The sequence below is a fragment of the Zootermopsis nevadensis genome, unplaced genomic scaffold, assembly GCF_977971745.1.
Source record: "Zootermopsis nevadensis isolate Lab colony 2312 unplaced genomic scaffold, Znev_1.0 Znev_ptg000012l, whole genome shotgun sequence".
Lineage (NCBI taxonomy): Eukaryota > Metazoa > Arthropoda > Insecta > Blattodea > Termopsidae > Zootermopsis > Zootermopsis nevadensis.
The window spans coordinates 14,049,943-14,064,592 of record NW_028259144.1 but is presented as its reverse complement, the minus strand read 5'-3'; the positions used below and the strand labels follow the sequence as shown (position 1 = coordinate 14,064,592).

At 39.9% G+C, this 14,650-nt stretch overlaps 1 protein-coding gene across 4 annotated transcripts in view; it reads right to left on the bottom strand.

The window, feature by feature from the left end:
* The window catches only part of Rab3GAP1 (RAB3 GTPase activating protein subunit 1), an 82,593-nt gene that overhangs the window by 4,057 nt on the left and 63,886 nt on the right, over window positions 1–14,650 (bottom strand). For 3 of the 4 annotated variants that reach the window (XM_022064392.2, XM_022064389.2, XM_022064390.2), the window contains exons 9-13: window positions 7,304–7,443; window positions 6,033–6,220; window positions 3,833–3,970; window positions 2,831–2,930; window positions 793–1,109 (exon numbers count right to left, since the gene is read on the bottom strand). In XM_022064392.2, the coding sequence (XP_021920084.1) occupies window positions 793–1,109; window positions 2,831–2,930; window positions 3,833–3,970; window positions 6,033–6,220; window positions 7,304–7,443 (883 nt within the window). The remainder of the gene's footprint in view (window positions 1–792; window positions 1,110–2,830; window positions 2,931–3,832; window positions 3,971–6,032; window positions 6,221–7,303; window positions 7,444–14,650) is intronic. The other variant, XM_022064391.2, reaches the window with a different exon arrangement.

The following is a 14,650-nucleotide window of genomic DNA, read 5'->3' as shown; positions in this document are numbered from 1 at the left end:
GGTAGGTAGAAGTAGCAGTTACTTTAATAAGTGTCTCATGCTGCAAGATGAGAATGATTAATACCAGTGCAGGATGTAAAGACTGAACAAGCAAGATCTGTGATTTATAGCTGTAAAGAACTGAAATAAAGATATAATGATTTGTAATCATCTCAAGATTAATAAATTCATATTTCAAACAAAGAATCCAGCAAGGTGATCGCTGATTATTGCTACATTACATAATGTTATATACATTAATATGAAATAAATATCTATTCATAAAATAATTAAATGATTTGTCCATCAAGCAAATAATTTAGAAAAGTAAATCTAAATCATATATTGAATTCGTATTAAAAATATATTAGATTTACCACTGAATTTCAATGTTATTAATAGTCATCATATTTTTCTTGCATGATATTAAATAAACACTATACAGAAAAAATATTATAATCACACTTACAATTTTTAATTAATCTATATTTCATACAAATTTTATAAGCCATTTTTATTTGACATTTTATAAAGTTTGATTTAATCTCATGTAAAGTAGGGTTTATAGTGAATCAATAAATGCAAAAATAAAATTGAATTTATAAATTCAGATTTCCACATCAAATTTGATCATAATCTGTCAATTACTTTTGGGAAATGAAGCAATTATGCAGCAAACACTATCTCATTAAAGTCAAATGTATGCATAGAACACACCAAATGAGTCAAGAGGACATTTAAATTCCTACCATAATCATAAATAAAAGAGATAAAATTAAAAAAAAACATTTTTTGAGTAGCATTTGTCCTCACATCAAACTGCTTCAGTGTTGGTCTTGGATTTCGTGTGATTCTTTCAGCAATCTTTATTATACGCCGAAATGAGTCTGACAGCATTGGAAGATCTTTCTGTTCTTGCAGGAGCCGGCAGATGGAAGCATGTATCAGTGCAGGCATAAGAAGCTCTGCAACAGCAGACAGCTTCTTCGATTCTAAGAAATGTAACACCTTCTCTGCTTCGCGGGTGTCATCGAATAATCGCTTCTGCCGTCTTGCGGGTACTGGTTTTGCTGCTTCCCATACATCCAGCCACATATTACCTTTAATCAGCATACGGGGACTTAGAGAACCTGCAATGTGTTCAAAAATATGCAAATAAACTGACTGTTAATCACGACGGTGGTAAACATCCATGGGAGGATAAATCGCTAAATAATGTATATGCAACACATTTAGTGACCTTATCTTCCATTTGCAGAAGCATATTTTATACAATCATCCAAGGTATGAAGAATGATAAGATCAGTGTACAGATATGGTAATTTGCTTTAATGTAAAGGAATGGAAATATGTAATTATCTGCACCATTTACAGCACAGATAATTATGTCTTCCACAGAAACTGAAGCTCTTAAAATGCCAATAGTTTCAGCCGTTTCACTCATAATTAAACTTTTCTCAGGATTTTTACTTTTAACACTGGACAACCCATCATCAGCACTGAAGTGAGGAGAGCAAGGAAGTGCATGGTTTACACAGAATTAATAATCCGTAGCGTAACAGCCCTCTGAGAGCCAAAGCTGACTAGCTGGCTGCTGGCCTCATGTTCACATGCCTAAGCAGAGGTAAACGATCATCCAACCAGATATAGGGTGACGTGTGGTCAGCACAACGAACCCCCATCCATTTATACAGAATTAGAGACAATCAGATGAGAGTGGCAAATCAGGGGTGAAGTCAATCTTACAGTACTGACAGCAGGCAAGGACATTGTTAAAGTAATCCTCAGTATTGAAAAGTACACATGGAAGACTGTTGCCATTCTGGAAGATCTGGCATACAAAAAACTGGCCAAGGAACTTACATAGGCGACTAAACATTGGACTCACCATTATCTGGCAAACAAGCAGGCTGTGTTTTTCATCCTGGTTCACAGGGCCAAAGCAAAATGCAACCTGAACAATCTCCACCAGCAACTAGAACCACATTTGTGTATAATTATTTTTAATATTTTTCTATCCACCTATGCTTAAGTCTCCAAAGTGGTATCTTCTCTTCAGGCATCCCAACTAATATTTTGGTGAATAGTACAAATTATTAAGCCACTATATTGGATGTATAAACCCATTCCTAGCAAACAGAATACAAATGTTCACCACAAAAATAACAAGTTTCATATAACTACTGATCCAGGTCATTTAAATTCAGTTTGTCTCTCCACAGTCTAATTCCTTCAAATGTTTTTTTTTTTATGTTTTGCTTTTACCCATATCTACCAAACAGCGCCGACAGATCAACACACAATAATACAGTCAACTTGCATCTGGGACATATGTGGTTTGAATCCTGGCTGGGAACAACAACCCAGAAACTATATGTAGCTTTGTGAAAGATCCTCCTTTAAAAAACACTCATTTCAGGAACCCAGCACAATAAATCATTTGCTTAAATCATAAGTCAGACAATGACAAACAATATCACATACGTAAGATTTGAGGTTTCCACAGCGGTGAGTATGAAGATTTCTGTCTTCTGGGTTGTTGCGCTGTGTAGTCTGGTAGATGTTTACCAACGTTTCAGAGGTCATACTGCCTCCGTCATCAGGGCGATTCAACATTGGTAAACATCTACCATACTACACGGTGCAACAACCCAGAAGACAGAAATCTTCATACTCATCGCCCTGATGATGGAGGCAGTATGACCTCTGAAACGTTGGTAAACATCTACCAGACTACACAGCGCAACAACCCAGAAGACAGAAATCTTCCTAATATCACATACACTGGCAACCAGAGTATATTACACAGGTCATGAGAAACAAGAGGAATCTTAACAAATATCAGTGGTACCTTTCTTTTGTCCATAATCATCCAGCTCCTCTTCCTCAATCCAGTCCCTTGGCGAGTACCAACGAATGAAGTCTTCCAATATGGCCCCTGGATTTGCAGCCTGGAAGTGACACAAAAACTAGTGACGAATTTAACAGTACAATTCCTAAAATTTTTAGGTGTGAAAGTCTTCTTGCCTAAAAATTTCAATGGCTAAAATGCACTGATTTCAGAAAACAGACAACTGAACAACTATGGTATCCACAGTGCACAAAGAAAAAAGAAAAAAACAATTAAAATGTCACCTATTTGAAATTCTGAGGAATATCTGTGTTTACATATGGAGTAATGTTAAAAAGAGTTGAATTCTCATGGTAGAGACAGCATTCAGTATTCTGCTATTTTATTTTTATCTTTTGCATTATAGCATAAAATGCCTATTTCATGAAAGAAAATAACTTCAAAGGTTTAAAAATAAATTAAATTTCATGGCCTCACAGGAATTACATACACAGTAATTAAAAAAGAAAGAAAAATCTGCAGGGAAATGGCTTGGCTTCACCACTGCAAGCATGCTGCCACCTACGCTATCATTCACGATGCGAAAACGCAACCCATTACTCGAGTATAAAGCAACAGTGAAGAAGATGGAGAGTAAAGCTGTCTTCCAACAAAACAGTGGAGTTCCTTCACCTAACATTTTGGCCAGGAAGTTAGAGGAGGGTCCACTACCATCTGAGGGTAACAACTGACCGAGTCCCATTGCAAGTAACTCTGCGGTGCAGAGTCTTTTCTTGAAAAGCTGATGGTCACTCAGCTGATCAAAACATCCCAAGGGTTCATTATATATTTCATATGGAATTCTGCCACTGGATCATTTCATGACTCAGTTGAATTCAGTCCACACACTCACGCTCTATTTGTGTAGGGTCAATTTTAGTTTTATCTAGGCCTTGATCTCCCAAGTGGTCTCTTACTTTAAGGTGTTACTGGTAACTGTTACACTACAGCATTTAAAGATACCTTGAAAGACTCCATGTCTGACAGCAGAGAAGCGCTCATCAGGCGCGCTCGCATCTCTGCACCTTGGGCATCTGTTCCCAACTGCAGCAGAACTTCTGCATCTTCTTCCACCTGATCCTCAGTTTTTGGAACTGGTTCCTGTTCATACAAACTCTCGCATTACTTCACACACATTGTTATGTTACAGATCAGTTTCTCATTTTATTCAAAAGAATTGTTTCAATTGCAACGATTACATTTACTGCAACCAACAATATATTTTTCATTCAATAAGCTGGATGTTACCAATTTCTATGCCAGTCTCTTATTACATTGTCACTCGGAGGTTGCTTATTGAACTGTGTGCGGTAATTTCGTTGAGTCTGGGTGAATGATTCTGTCTCAAAAGGCCATCCCACACAACGCGCGCGTTCCTGCACAGTCGCCATTTCACAAACAACTGACTGAGAAACGTAAAGATGGCCGCTTATGCCATCTGTTGGCAGAAAAATAAACTTCCCGAGTTTCATTGTAATCTGCTGCAAACCGCATGCGGCTAGCTCAATTTTTTTGTGCGAAACCCCGAAGGGACTTTGTGGACACACTGTATGTATGCACTATCTGGCCCAGGCCGACATCCAATGGTAAGCTCTTATAGTGACAATGACCGACTTTCAGGTTCCATAAACTAGTGTTCAGGCATTTCAAGTTGGGTCAGGTGTAGGAAGAAGAGGATGAGAAGGGGTAATCTAATATGGCCCCCCCATACTAGTACAATTCTTGCCAATATGGTAGCCCCTCTAATCAGTTTGTGTAGCTGAAAGCCTACACACATTAATTTAGCTATTCTCTGACAAGCTGAGTATATACGAGGTGCGATCGGAAAGTTTCAAGACTGCGCCTATAAAAACCCGTACACTTATCTCAGGTATTAAATTCATCCATCACCCTCGAAGTAGTTCCCCTGGGAGTGAACACAACGATCCCAGCGCCGCTGCCAAGCCTGGAAGCATCCCTGGAAATCTTTCCTTGTCAGCCTGTCAAGCACCATCTGCGATTCTGCCTGAATCTCTTCTATCGTCTCAAATCTCCTTCCCTTTAGCTGAATTTTCATCTTTGGGAAGAGGAAGAAGTCACACGGAGCTAAATCCGGCGAATAAGGAGGGTGCGGGATGACGGCCATGGTGTTTGAGGCCAAAATCTGCCGAACTTTGAGGGCGGTGTGCGCTGGCGCGTTGTCATAATGCGTCGCATGTGGAGTTCTTCCTTTAGAATCAGCTGACAGGTCCCATAGCCTATCCCATCAATGTCGCACAAGTCGTTGATGGTACGACGTCGATCTTCGTGAATGGCCTGCCGAATCTTCATAAAATTTTCGGGCGTTGTGCTCGAAGATGGTCGTCCAGAACGCTCGTCATCATCGACAGAGGTTCGGCCATTTTTAAAACGTGAATGCCACACAAAAGTTTGTGCACGACCCATTGCGGACTTCCCAAATGATTGCTTTAGCATTTCATAGGTTTCCGTAGCCGTTTTGGCGAGTCTTTGGCAAAATTTGATTTGTTCATGAAAATCCGCCATTCCGAAATCGCAGGAGGGTCGGTGTAATGCACTACCAAAACGCCCGTAACTAAGAAACAAATGCTAATTCTATGATGCCGGCTGGCACACTGATTCACTATGAATGTAGGCCGCACCCCCTAGCGGCAGAAGCTCGTACTACATCCGGTTCGCCCTCTATTGACACAGTCTTGAAACTTTCCGATCGCACCTCGTACAATATACATTATTTTACGTTAATTTTGAGTTTAGATTTTCAGTCTGAATTTGAATTTCTGTTGAAAATACTGTTATGAATAACTGAAGAATATTATACAAATAAGACCCTAATAATCAGTCAATCAATCAAAATAATCACATACCATTTACATAAAGACACCCTAAACTTCCTTTTGGACTGACACTCATTACAGATGTCAGTCTGATTCTACTTGGCAACGCAGATCACTAAAGCTGCAACATCTGCAGCTTGAATATTTTCAGAAAAGACAAAGTCCCTGACCTCCAATTTCCCACATGTCCTGGCCTTTAACAGCCATGATTGTTGTAATAGGTACAATCAGAATGATGGACAATTGGACAATTGTAATAAAGTCTCCTAAGGAATTATTAATAATTTTGTAAATTTTTGTATCATTAACAGTTACATGAATCTTCACACCTGCGTAACCGGAATGTACACATGATCCCCAGTGCCGAGGAGCCGGAAGTTTCCATACTTTCTCAGTCTCCCTACTGGTTGGTTCCACAGCGAGTGTTTATGCCGATGTTTACTTCCTCGCCTCTCATTCGTCATATCCAATTTTGGTTCCTCTGCAGAACAATCAAAGAACTCTTCATCCTCAGACTCTATAAAGCGAAGGTGAAAGAAAAGCCAATGTTATCGTGTTAATATCGAACTTGAGCAAATCATTAGTAATTATGGATAAGAATATGTTAAATAAGAAAGTAAAACAATTTACTGAAACATAAACAGGAATTTCCAAAACATGTAGGCTGTTTTAATTACATTTTAATTTAAATTAAACTGAATGTTATCAATTGCTGCACCATATGGCTTTTAAATTTATTTAATACCTAAATTACTGACATCTGAACAAGTTAATGAGTTTGTTACATATTTATGGAAAGCAGCTTCCTAAGTATTTATTAAAACACAATTACCCACTGCAATCTGGAGATGTTGAAGAAAGAATGTTAAATAAATCTGAAGCAAAATGACTGTACGCTTACACAGTGGCATTCATCACACGTTATTTCTATTTTTGTGGTACTTCTCAATTTCTTCTCTAGCTTTTATAAACTAAGTCCTCTAACCTCTTCCAATCAAAAATTATTCTGAAACTATAAACCTTTTTATCTTACCATTTACGTACCCCAAAATTCTAACAAATTTCCTTATTTCAAGTATTGTCTGTTCTCGTTACTTCCTTTCACATTTACACATAACAAAATATCTTCTATTAGGAATTGTTCTGCTTATTTTATTATAATTTATTAAGAACTGTTAAAACTCCTAATCGTGTATCAGTAATGAAGCTGCCTAAGCTGGATGCTTTATCTTGCTTGACTGTGTAATTTTTGATTACTATTTTAATTTTGCCACCGGATCCAGAACCAACTCTTCAAGTGCTGGTTGGTGTCTGGCGAGTGCGCTACTGACTCCTATGCTCCTTTCAAGCCAGATTAATGCACTTTCCCATTTGACGGTCATGTAAAAATTCGATCTAGAAAATTCTTCCTTCTACATTTTCATATTATTTTGGGATTTTCTAACGGATTCTGTTGTCATTATGCAACATTTTCCCCACACCATACACATGCTTAATTTAGGACCACACGCTATTTCTGTATGAATATACAACAAACTTTAAAATATGTGCAAATCAGTATTGAACGTTCGTACATAACAAACTCAAAATGTAAACCTACCAGACTCGTAAAGGTCAACTTCCACTAAGCCCGTCTTAGCCGCCTCTTCCCTCGCCATCTTCCTCTCGACACAACAGTTGAGCATCTGTAACTTCTGGTGAATCAGGCACGTTCGTAGATCAGGGAAACCAGGAGCTACTCTAAACATAAGAAAATGAGGAAACCAATGAGAAACCGTGTCTTCATACACAGTCCACAATCAGCAAGCTCTTCCTTTCAGGAGTTGATTTTAAACAAATTCAGATGAACCGATTGCTAAATTTTCCATCGGAGAAGTTCTGAGCAAATAGTGCATGCATCTGAGGATTCCAATAATCAACAAATTTACAAAGTTTGTAGTAACATAACACAGTAAGCAGGATTTGAGTTTTCTACGGCGGCGAGTCTGAACAAGGTTGTCTTCTGGGTTGTTGCGCCGTGTTTACCGACGTTTCAGAGGTTCTTGCTGCCTCCATCATCAGGGCGATGAGTTGAGATAAAATAGGATAAACATTCCTGATATCTCAAAAACCATATTACGTGTGAGGCATAAAACGTATTTTATGTATCCTATTTAGTTCTATTTAAGGCATTTTTCGCTCCGATAAATATTCACGCACGACTTACGCTCGAGACGCGCGGAGGAACGTAGAACTAGGACGTCATGAAACGTTACCGATACTGCTGTCCGATTTCAACCAAAATTGGGATTTCTAAAAAAAATAGAGTAAAACGTCCCAATATCAAATTTGATTTTAAAAAATCCGTTGTGGTTTTCGAGTTGTTCCACGAGGACAGACATGTTCAAGTAGTAGGTGCATTTTTGCAATTTACGGGCACAGTTGCGTGCCGAAGCCTGTTAAGTTTATAGGGTGGGCGGCCATTTTCATGAACAAGACTACCGGCTGAAAAGAAAAATTCTTTTGCGGTTTCCGCCGACATTTGTAAGGTTTGTGGAATACAGAAGAGAGACCTATGCGATGTGGAACAATCTGTGGCTGGAAACAGTTCCATCAGACGAAAAATCGTGAAGCAAAGGCATAGAAGAGTGGCATTTATCCAGCCTCTACAAAGAATGCCAGTCTTCTATTCAAGAGTAAATGCATTTCCTGTCGCAATCAGAATGTCTGAAACAGAAACAAGTAACTAACTCACTCACTCACTCCATGAAACAGAATCCTTTTCGAAAGCTTTTAGTCACTCAAGTAGTCAAGACACTTCCTGCCTATCTAGCACCCTAAATTCGTTACAGTGTTGGCAGTAGCCCACTAGCAGCCTCCACCACGAATAACTTCACATTCTCACTTCCTATCTGTCTTAATATATATACAGACATACCTCGGAGATATTGCGGGTTCGGTTCCAAACCACCGCAATAAAGCGAGTCACACGAATATTTTTGTTTCCCAGTGCATATAAAAGTTGTGTTTACACTATACTGTAGTCTATTAAGTGTGCAGTAGCATTATGTTTAAAAACAATGCGAGAATTACCAAAATGTGACACAGAGACACGAAGTGAGCACATGCTGTTGGAAAAATGGCGCCGATAGACTTGCTAGACGCAGAGTTGCCACAAACCTTCAATTTGTAAGAAATGCAATATCTGCGAAGCGCAATAAAACGAGGTATGACTGTATTCATAATACACCACATATATTACACGTCCCACCCAGTTTTCTCCATCCTCCCTCTCAGGCCCACATGTTCTCTCGAGCACACTGTTCTCGAATTTCCTAAAATGTCCCGAGCATTTCCTGCTCTAGTCACACAAACAAACTTCGCATTTGGAGTTCAGTTGTATTTGTAACATCACACAAATTTCACAGGCCAAGTTGCAATTGTTCAACAGACAGTTATAACTTGTACACGATAATAATCCTATGGCCCCACAAAATTCGGAACATCTCACTACTCGAGCGACTATTAGCGCCTCAAGAAGGGCTCTGGTCCATTAGATCAGCAGAGGCAAACTGTAACGTTGCTTAAGCGTCCGGTCATAAAGATGAGTTGCAAGTGGAGGTGAATCTCCAGGCATTCTTAACCTCAGAATTAGTGTCTCCATCCCTTCTTCAATCCTAACACAAACAAAGCAGTTCGTATCGTTCCGCCACATCGCATGGCCTGTACACTAGCACGCATTTAGGTGGTTCCCGCCAGGTACAGGACAGTCTAGTTTAAAACGTCTAGCAAAGCATAAGCCTACAAATTTTCCTGCCAATTTTATTTCAACAGGAAGACTCACAGTACCCAATTACACTGTCATTTTCTGACGCCAGTAATAATTTAGTCGCTGCGGGGTTTTCTCTGACTACTCCACGCGACCGGCTTCGTTTGAATGATCGTCTATGACGTATTCATTACACATGCCGGCATAACTTTTAACCTGTGCCAGAAGTTCAACTTTCACAGCACTTTCATCGAATGAAATGTTTTTCTCATCCATCCAATCAACAAAGGCTCGAGTCCCCTACGTTTCTTTTTAGCAAACGACGAGTGATAAGGGAAATCAGTTGCTTGTTCACTGGAGCAGACTACAATGTGCGTGTGTGCGTAACGTTCGTGGAAAATAATCGGCGTCGTTGTTAACGTAATCTTAACTATTTTATAGCAAAAGAAGCATAGCTGTGTTTTGATCTTATTTCTAAAACTGAAAGCGTGCATTTGCATGTTGACTTCCAGCTCGAAATGCTTAATCCTTGAGGCCAAGAAGAGAACACAAGGTCAAACTCCAGAAGAATGTCATGAGTTGGAGTCACGATGAGGGCGGATTCTGTACCTCAGAAACTACGCACGACAACGTTTGTTTGTTTCAGCGGAGATTAGAGAAGCCAAGGCCACAACAACGAAAAACTCTCCTGGGTTCGATTCCCGATGAAGATATTGATCTCAGGGGCAATAGTAATTTTCCTATGGTATTCAACGATAGCCACGGTGGTCTAGCGGTTAGAACGCTGGCCTTGTAATACTGGGGTCTCGGGTTCGATTCCCGGCGGTGCCCGAATTTATAACTTGTGTTGGGCAAGGCCGTGGTCTAGGCAACACGGAGTTTTCCTCCGGGGGCTTCCCCGGTTTCTCCGTGGCATCCCAACAATTACTCCATTCACACACAGAAGAAGGCAATGGCAAACCACTTCTGGATCATCTGCCAATAACGTATATGAACAGGTCCCAGTTCGAGAAAAGGATGGAAGGATCCTGTTCATATGGACCTGTCGTCAGACAGAACACTAAATAATATAATGTAATAATATTCAACGATACGCAACGAATAATCAGGCCTATGGTAAGCTTTGGGGAACTACAGAATGATACGAAAATGTAAGCATTTGTCGAATTCGCCGAAGTAACGCTGTGGACACTCTGGTGGTTCATGAACGTCTTGTGCAGATCCTCAAAACACGCCAAGATACGGGTCACGAACAGTCAAGGCCGGCAACGATACAACGGACGCCAGAACGGAAGTAGGAACGAACAAGCAAGAAGTGGGCGGTCAGTTTCATGTTCCGGGCGCTTCTTCCCCAGGGAAAGAGTCAACTGACTAAACTCTACGTGTCATACAAACGCTTTTCGCATTAAACTTTATCGGGAGCACGCCATTTAATACTTACACCGTGGTAATGGGGTGTCAGAAATTTCGGTTATGAAGAAACCGTAAGACAGGTATTATAAGCAATTAATTTCCAGATGTTTACAATAATTATTATTAACAATTTTTCAGTCTAGCTCCTAACTGGCACTTAATGGAAACTTAAAACGAAAAAATGTCCAAGTATGAAAAATACGGTTATTTTCAAATACTTTTATTTTCGAAGATGGCTGTCTTCTGCGTCGTAGCGTCGTGGAGTCTGGCAGAAGTTTACCGACATTTCAGAGGTGCTTGCTGCCTCCACTATCAGGGCGACTGCCCTTGACAGGGGCGCTTTCGCCTTGGGGGGAATCTGTCGAAGCGTGAAGATGGCAACTGACCTCCATGTGGTATCGAGGTTGAAAATACGCGGAGTTTTACCTTCACATTCTCCGTACACCATTATCGCTTCGTGAATCACAAATGGATGTAGGCCTGTTTGAAAGAACGAGAACACTACGAATGGGCTCAGACTTCTCTCCGTGTAATCGCAGCTCGCTTGACCAGCGTCGCGTAGCTATCATTTCTTACGGTGCTTCACATGGAGAGTACACCTACTGAGCAAAGCAGCACACCTCTCAAATTTCTTAAAGATTGTCCCGTTTCTGCTTCACATACGCTGTCGCTCTCTGAGTGAAACGAATTCCAATTCCGAAATAGAAAATTCAATGATATAATGAACTGACTAATCTAATTATGAATACATTATAAAGCAAATACAATTATAATAGGCCTATCGTTAAATTAAATTATAAAGATGGATGTCTTCTGGGTTGTTACGCCGTGTAGTCTGGTAGAAGTTTACCGACGTTTCAGAGGTCTTTGCTGCCTCCATCATCAGGGCGATGAGTGAACTCACAAGATACTGGAAATCAGCATGTGTTACAATTTATATACTTCGTACATGTTTAGTCGAACATCAAGATATAAACGAAAAATTGTTCCAAAATAATATAGTTTTTTTAAAATTAATATCATTATCGCGGTATATCAAATACATGTTTGCAATTGTTATTTACGTTTGATGATGATCATTATAATCAGACATGCGACGTGGAAAATATATCCGCTACTTGCATTAACGGCACTAAATCATGGAGGTCTGCTCATTTCGGATCCTAACATGTTCGGACCAAGCAGCGGGTTGTTAACTTAATTAATTCACAAACCCCGATGTTTCACCCCATGTGAATTATATCACACTTAAGTGAGTTTACTCAACAGCGGGCAAAGTGTTTACTGCATAAAACCAAGCAAATGAAACATCAGAAGTTTCCTTCCTACTAGGGACGTTCACTGCGATGTATCGAAGGCCTGTGCGTTAAAGTGTCTGAATCATTGTAATTAGGTCTACTTTCCCTGATCGATTCTCTTCGTCAGTTATCTAACACAAGTGTTCCGTGGTCTTCCAGGTAGATACAAACGATTTGGAGAAACTACTTCCTCCATTTTCAGGGTTTACGACGGAGAAGTACGTTCCTCCGAAACGTTTGTATCTACCTGTGAGACCAACTGGCTTTTGTACCCAGAATATCAACATCGATAATACCACCGTGTGAACCAACAGTATGACAGGCCACGACCGTCCCCCCACCCCCCCCCCCCCCCGGTTCAAGTTTCGTCATTGTCCCAGAAAAAATGACAGGCTACACTGCACATGAGTGAAACCCGATTACAGCCTGAACTGCATTTCTTTACATGTAAATCAATTAATTCCATGAAATACTACAGAGTCGCTAAGCTGTCCAATAAATTCTCTTTTTAAGGAACATAAAGGTTTATAACCGCCAGTAACTAGTCCTTATATTGAGTCACTTGAATCATATTTTTTTAAGATCCATTTTAATATCATCCTCCAATATACGCCTATGAATCCCATGAAAAATAGGCTGGTTCGGATCATACTGAATTTCACTCCACAACTTTCACTGGCGTACCAACCACACCAAATATGATCGAAATCCATTTTGGAATACGGAACACACGGACAGGCAGAAAGATGTGTTCATTTCGTGCACATTAATTGTACCCAGTCTTCGCGTGAAGAAGTCTCTTCTTGAAAACACAGTCCAAAGCTATAAAGATGTACAGTTACATCACGCACATGTTTCAAAGAAGGGCTGTGAAAGGTTAGAAAACTACGTGCCTACTTTCATTTTAATGTCGTCTCATTGCTATCGTATTTGTCAGATTGGAACCAATAGCCAATTTCATCCCAATCAAATTGAGACACTCTGAACACGCAATAGGTGCATAACTCGATCGGAACTTTCGAAAGGAAGAATATTACAGGTGATTTTTAGTCTAAGTAGAGACAAAAGAGTGTGGGAATCACCAACAGATTTCACAATTTAAAACATTCACCGCGGGCATTAAGTAATTCACGCAACTATAAATGCATGAGTCTCCAACTTAAATGAAATCCGACGAACAGATTTCAAACGTCAGACCCAGACTCGGCTAAGTGTACCACACGATCCGACATGAAACTGGGAAAGGCTAGCTTTTAAACATAAAGAGTGCACCTGAAAAACTAAAAAATACGAACAAATTTATAATTCGAAGATTTAAGCCTAATAAAGTCTAGCGGTTAGAACGCTGGCCTTGTAATCCTGGGGTCCCGGGTTCGATTCCCTGCGGTGCCCGAATTTATAACTTGTGTTGGGCAAGGCCGTGGTCTAGGCAACACGGAGTTTTCCTCCGGGGGCTTCCCAACAATTACTCCATTCACACACAGAAGAAGGCAATGGCAAACCACTTCTGGATCATCTGCCAAGAACGTATATGAACAGGTCCCAGTCCGAGAAAAGGATGGAAGGATCCTGTTCATATGGACCTGTCGTCAGACAGAACATTAAATAAATAAAATAAAGTACTCTAGAGACATTCGATATGATAAATAATAAAAGCAGAAAACGTAGCCCTGATGGAGTACAGAGAACTTGACTGGTTCTATCCAAACCGTCGCTGTAATAATGAAATAAAATAAAAATCTGTTGGTACAGCACAATGCCAGATACTCACTGAATACGGGAATAGTAGTTGACTAACCTCACTAACATAAACCAACGTCACCAAATTCAACTAAATCTACCCCTTAACACCTGAAAATTGTGCGCGGTCTAGTGCGCATGCGCGTCGCTAACCTCGCATAACGTAACCCAATATTAGCAAATGCATTAAAATCTGTCACTTAGCAGCTGAAAACTGAACAGTGGTGTCTATCAAACATATCTCAGACAACTGACATTGCCCAGCATAATTTAGATGACCACAGAAAGAGGCACTGAATATCCTTATTGTGAATTCCAGTGCAACGAGCAACTTCGTGTTTTTCGCTATGACTGACTGAGTATGTAGTTAGGATGGAGACGAGAAATCTATAAAGAAATTTGGTCGGGAAACCTCTTGAGAAGCGGTACAGCTATCTGGAAGACTGAAAATGAGATGAAATAAGAATTTCTGGGGTATTTCTGAGACTGAAAGGGAATTAACTTAATTACGTTCTTATCAAAAAGCTAGCTGTGGTATTAGGGTATCTACTATCACAGTGTTACTCTAACCCTTCTAAGCACAGTGACTGCTATATTACCACTTGTGACATTCTGCAGTTAAATTATTCTAAAGTTTTTCTGCTTTATTACATCGTTGGTAAACTCAAATGAGATATAAACGGTATTGTAATTCTCTATTAAGTATAAGAAAATCTGAAAAGTCAGCATTTCTGAGAACCTGCAGTCT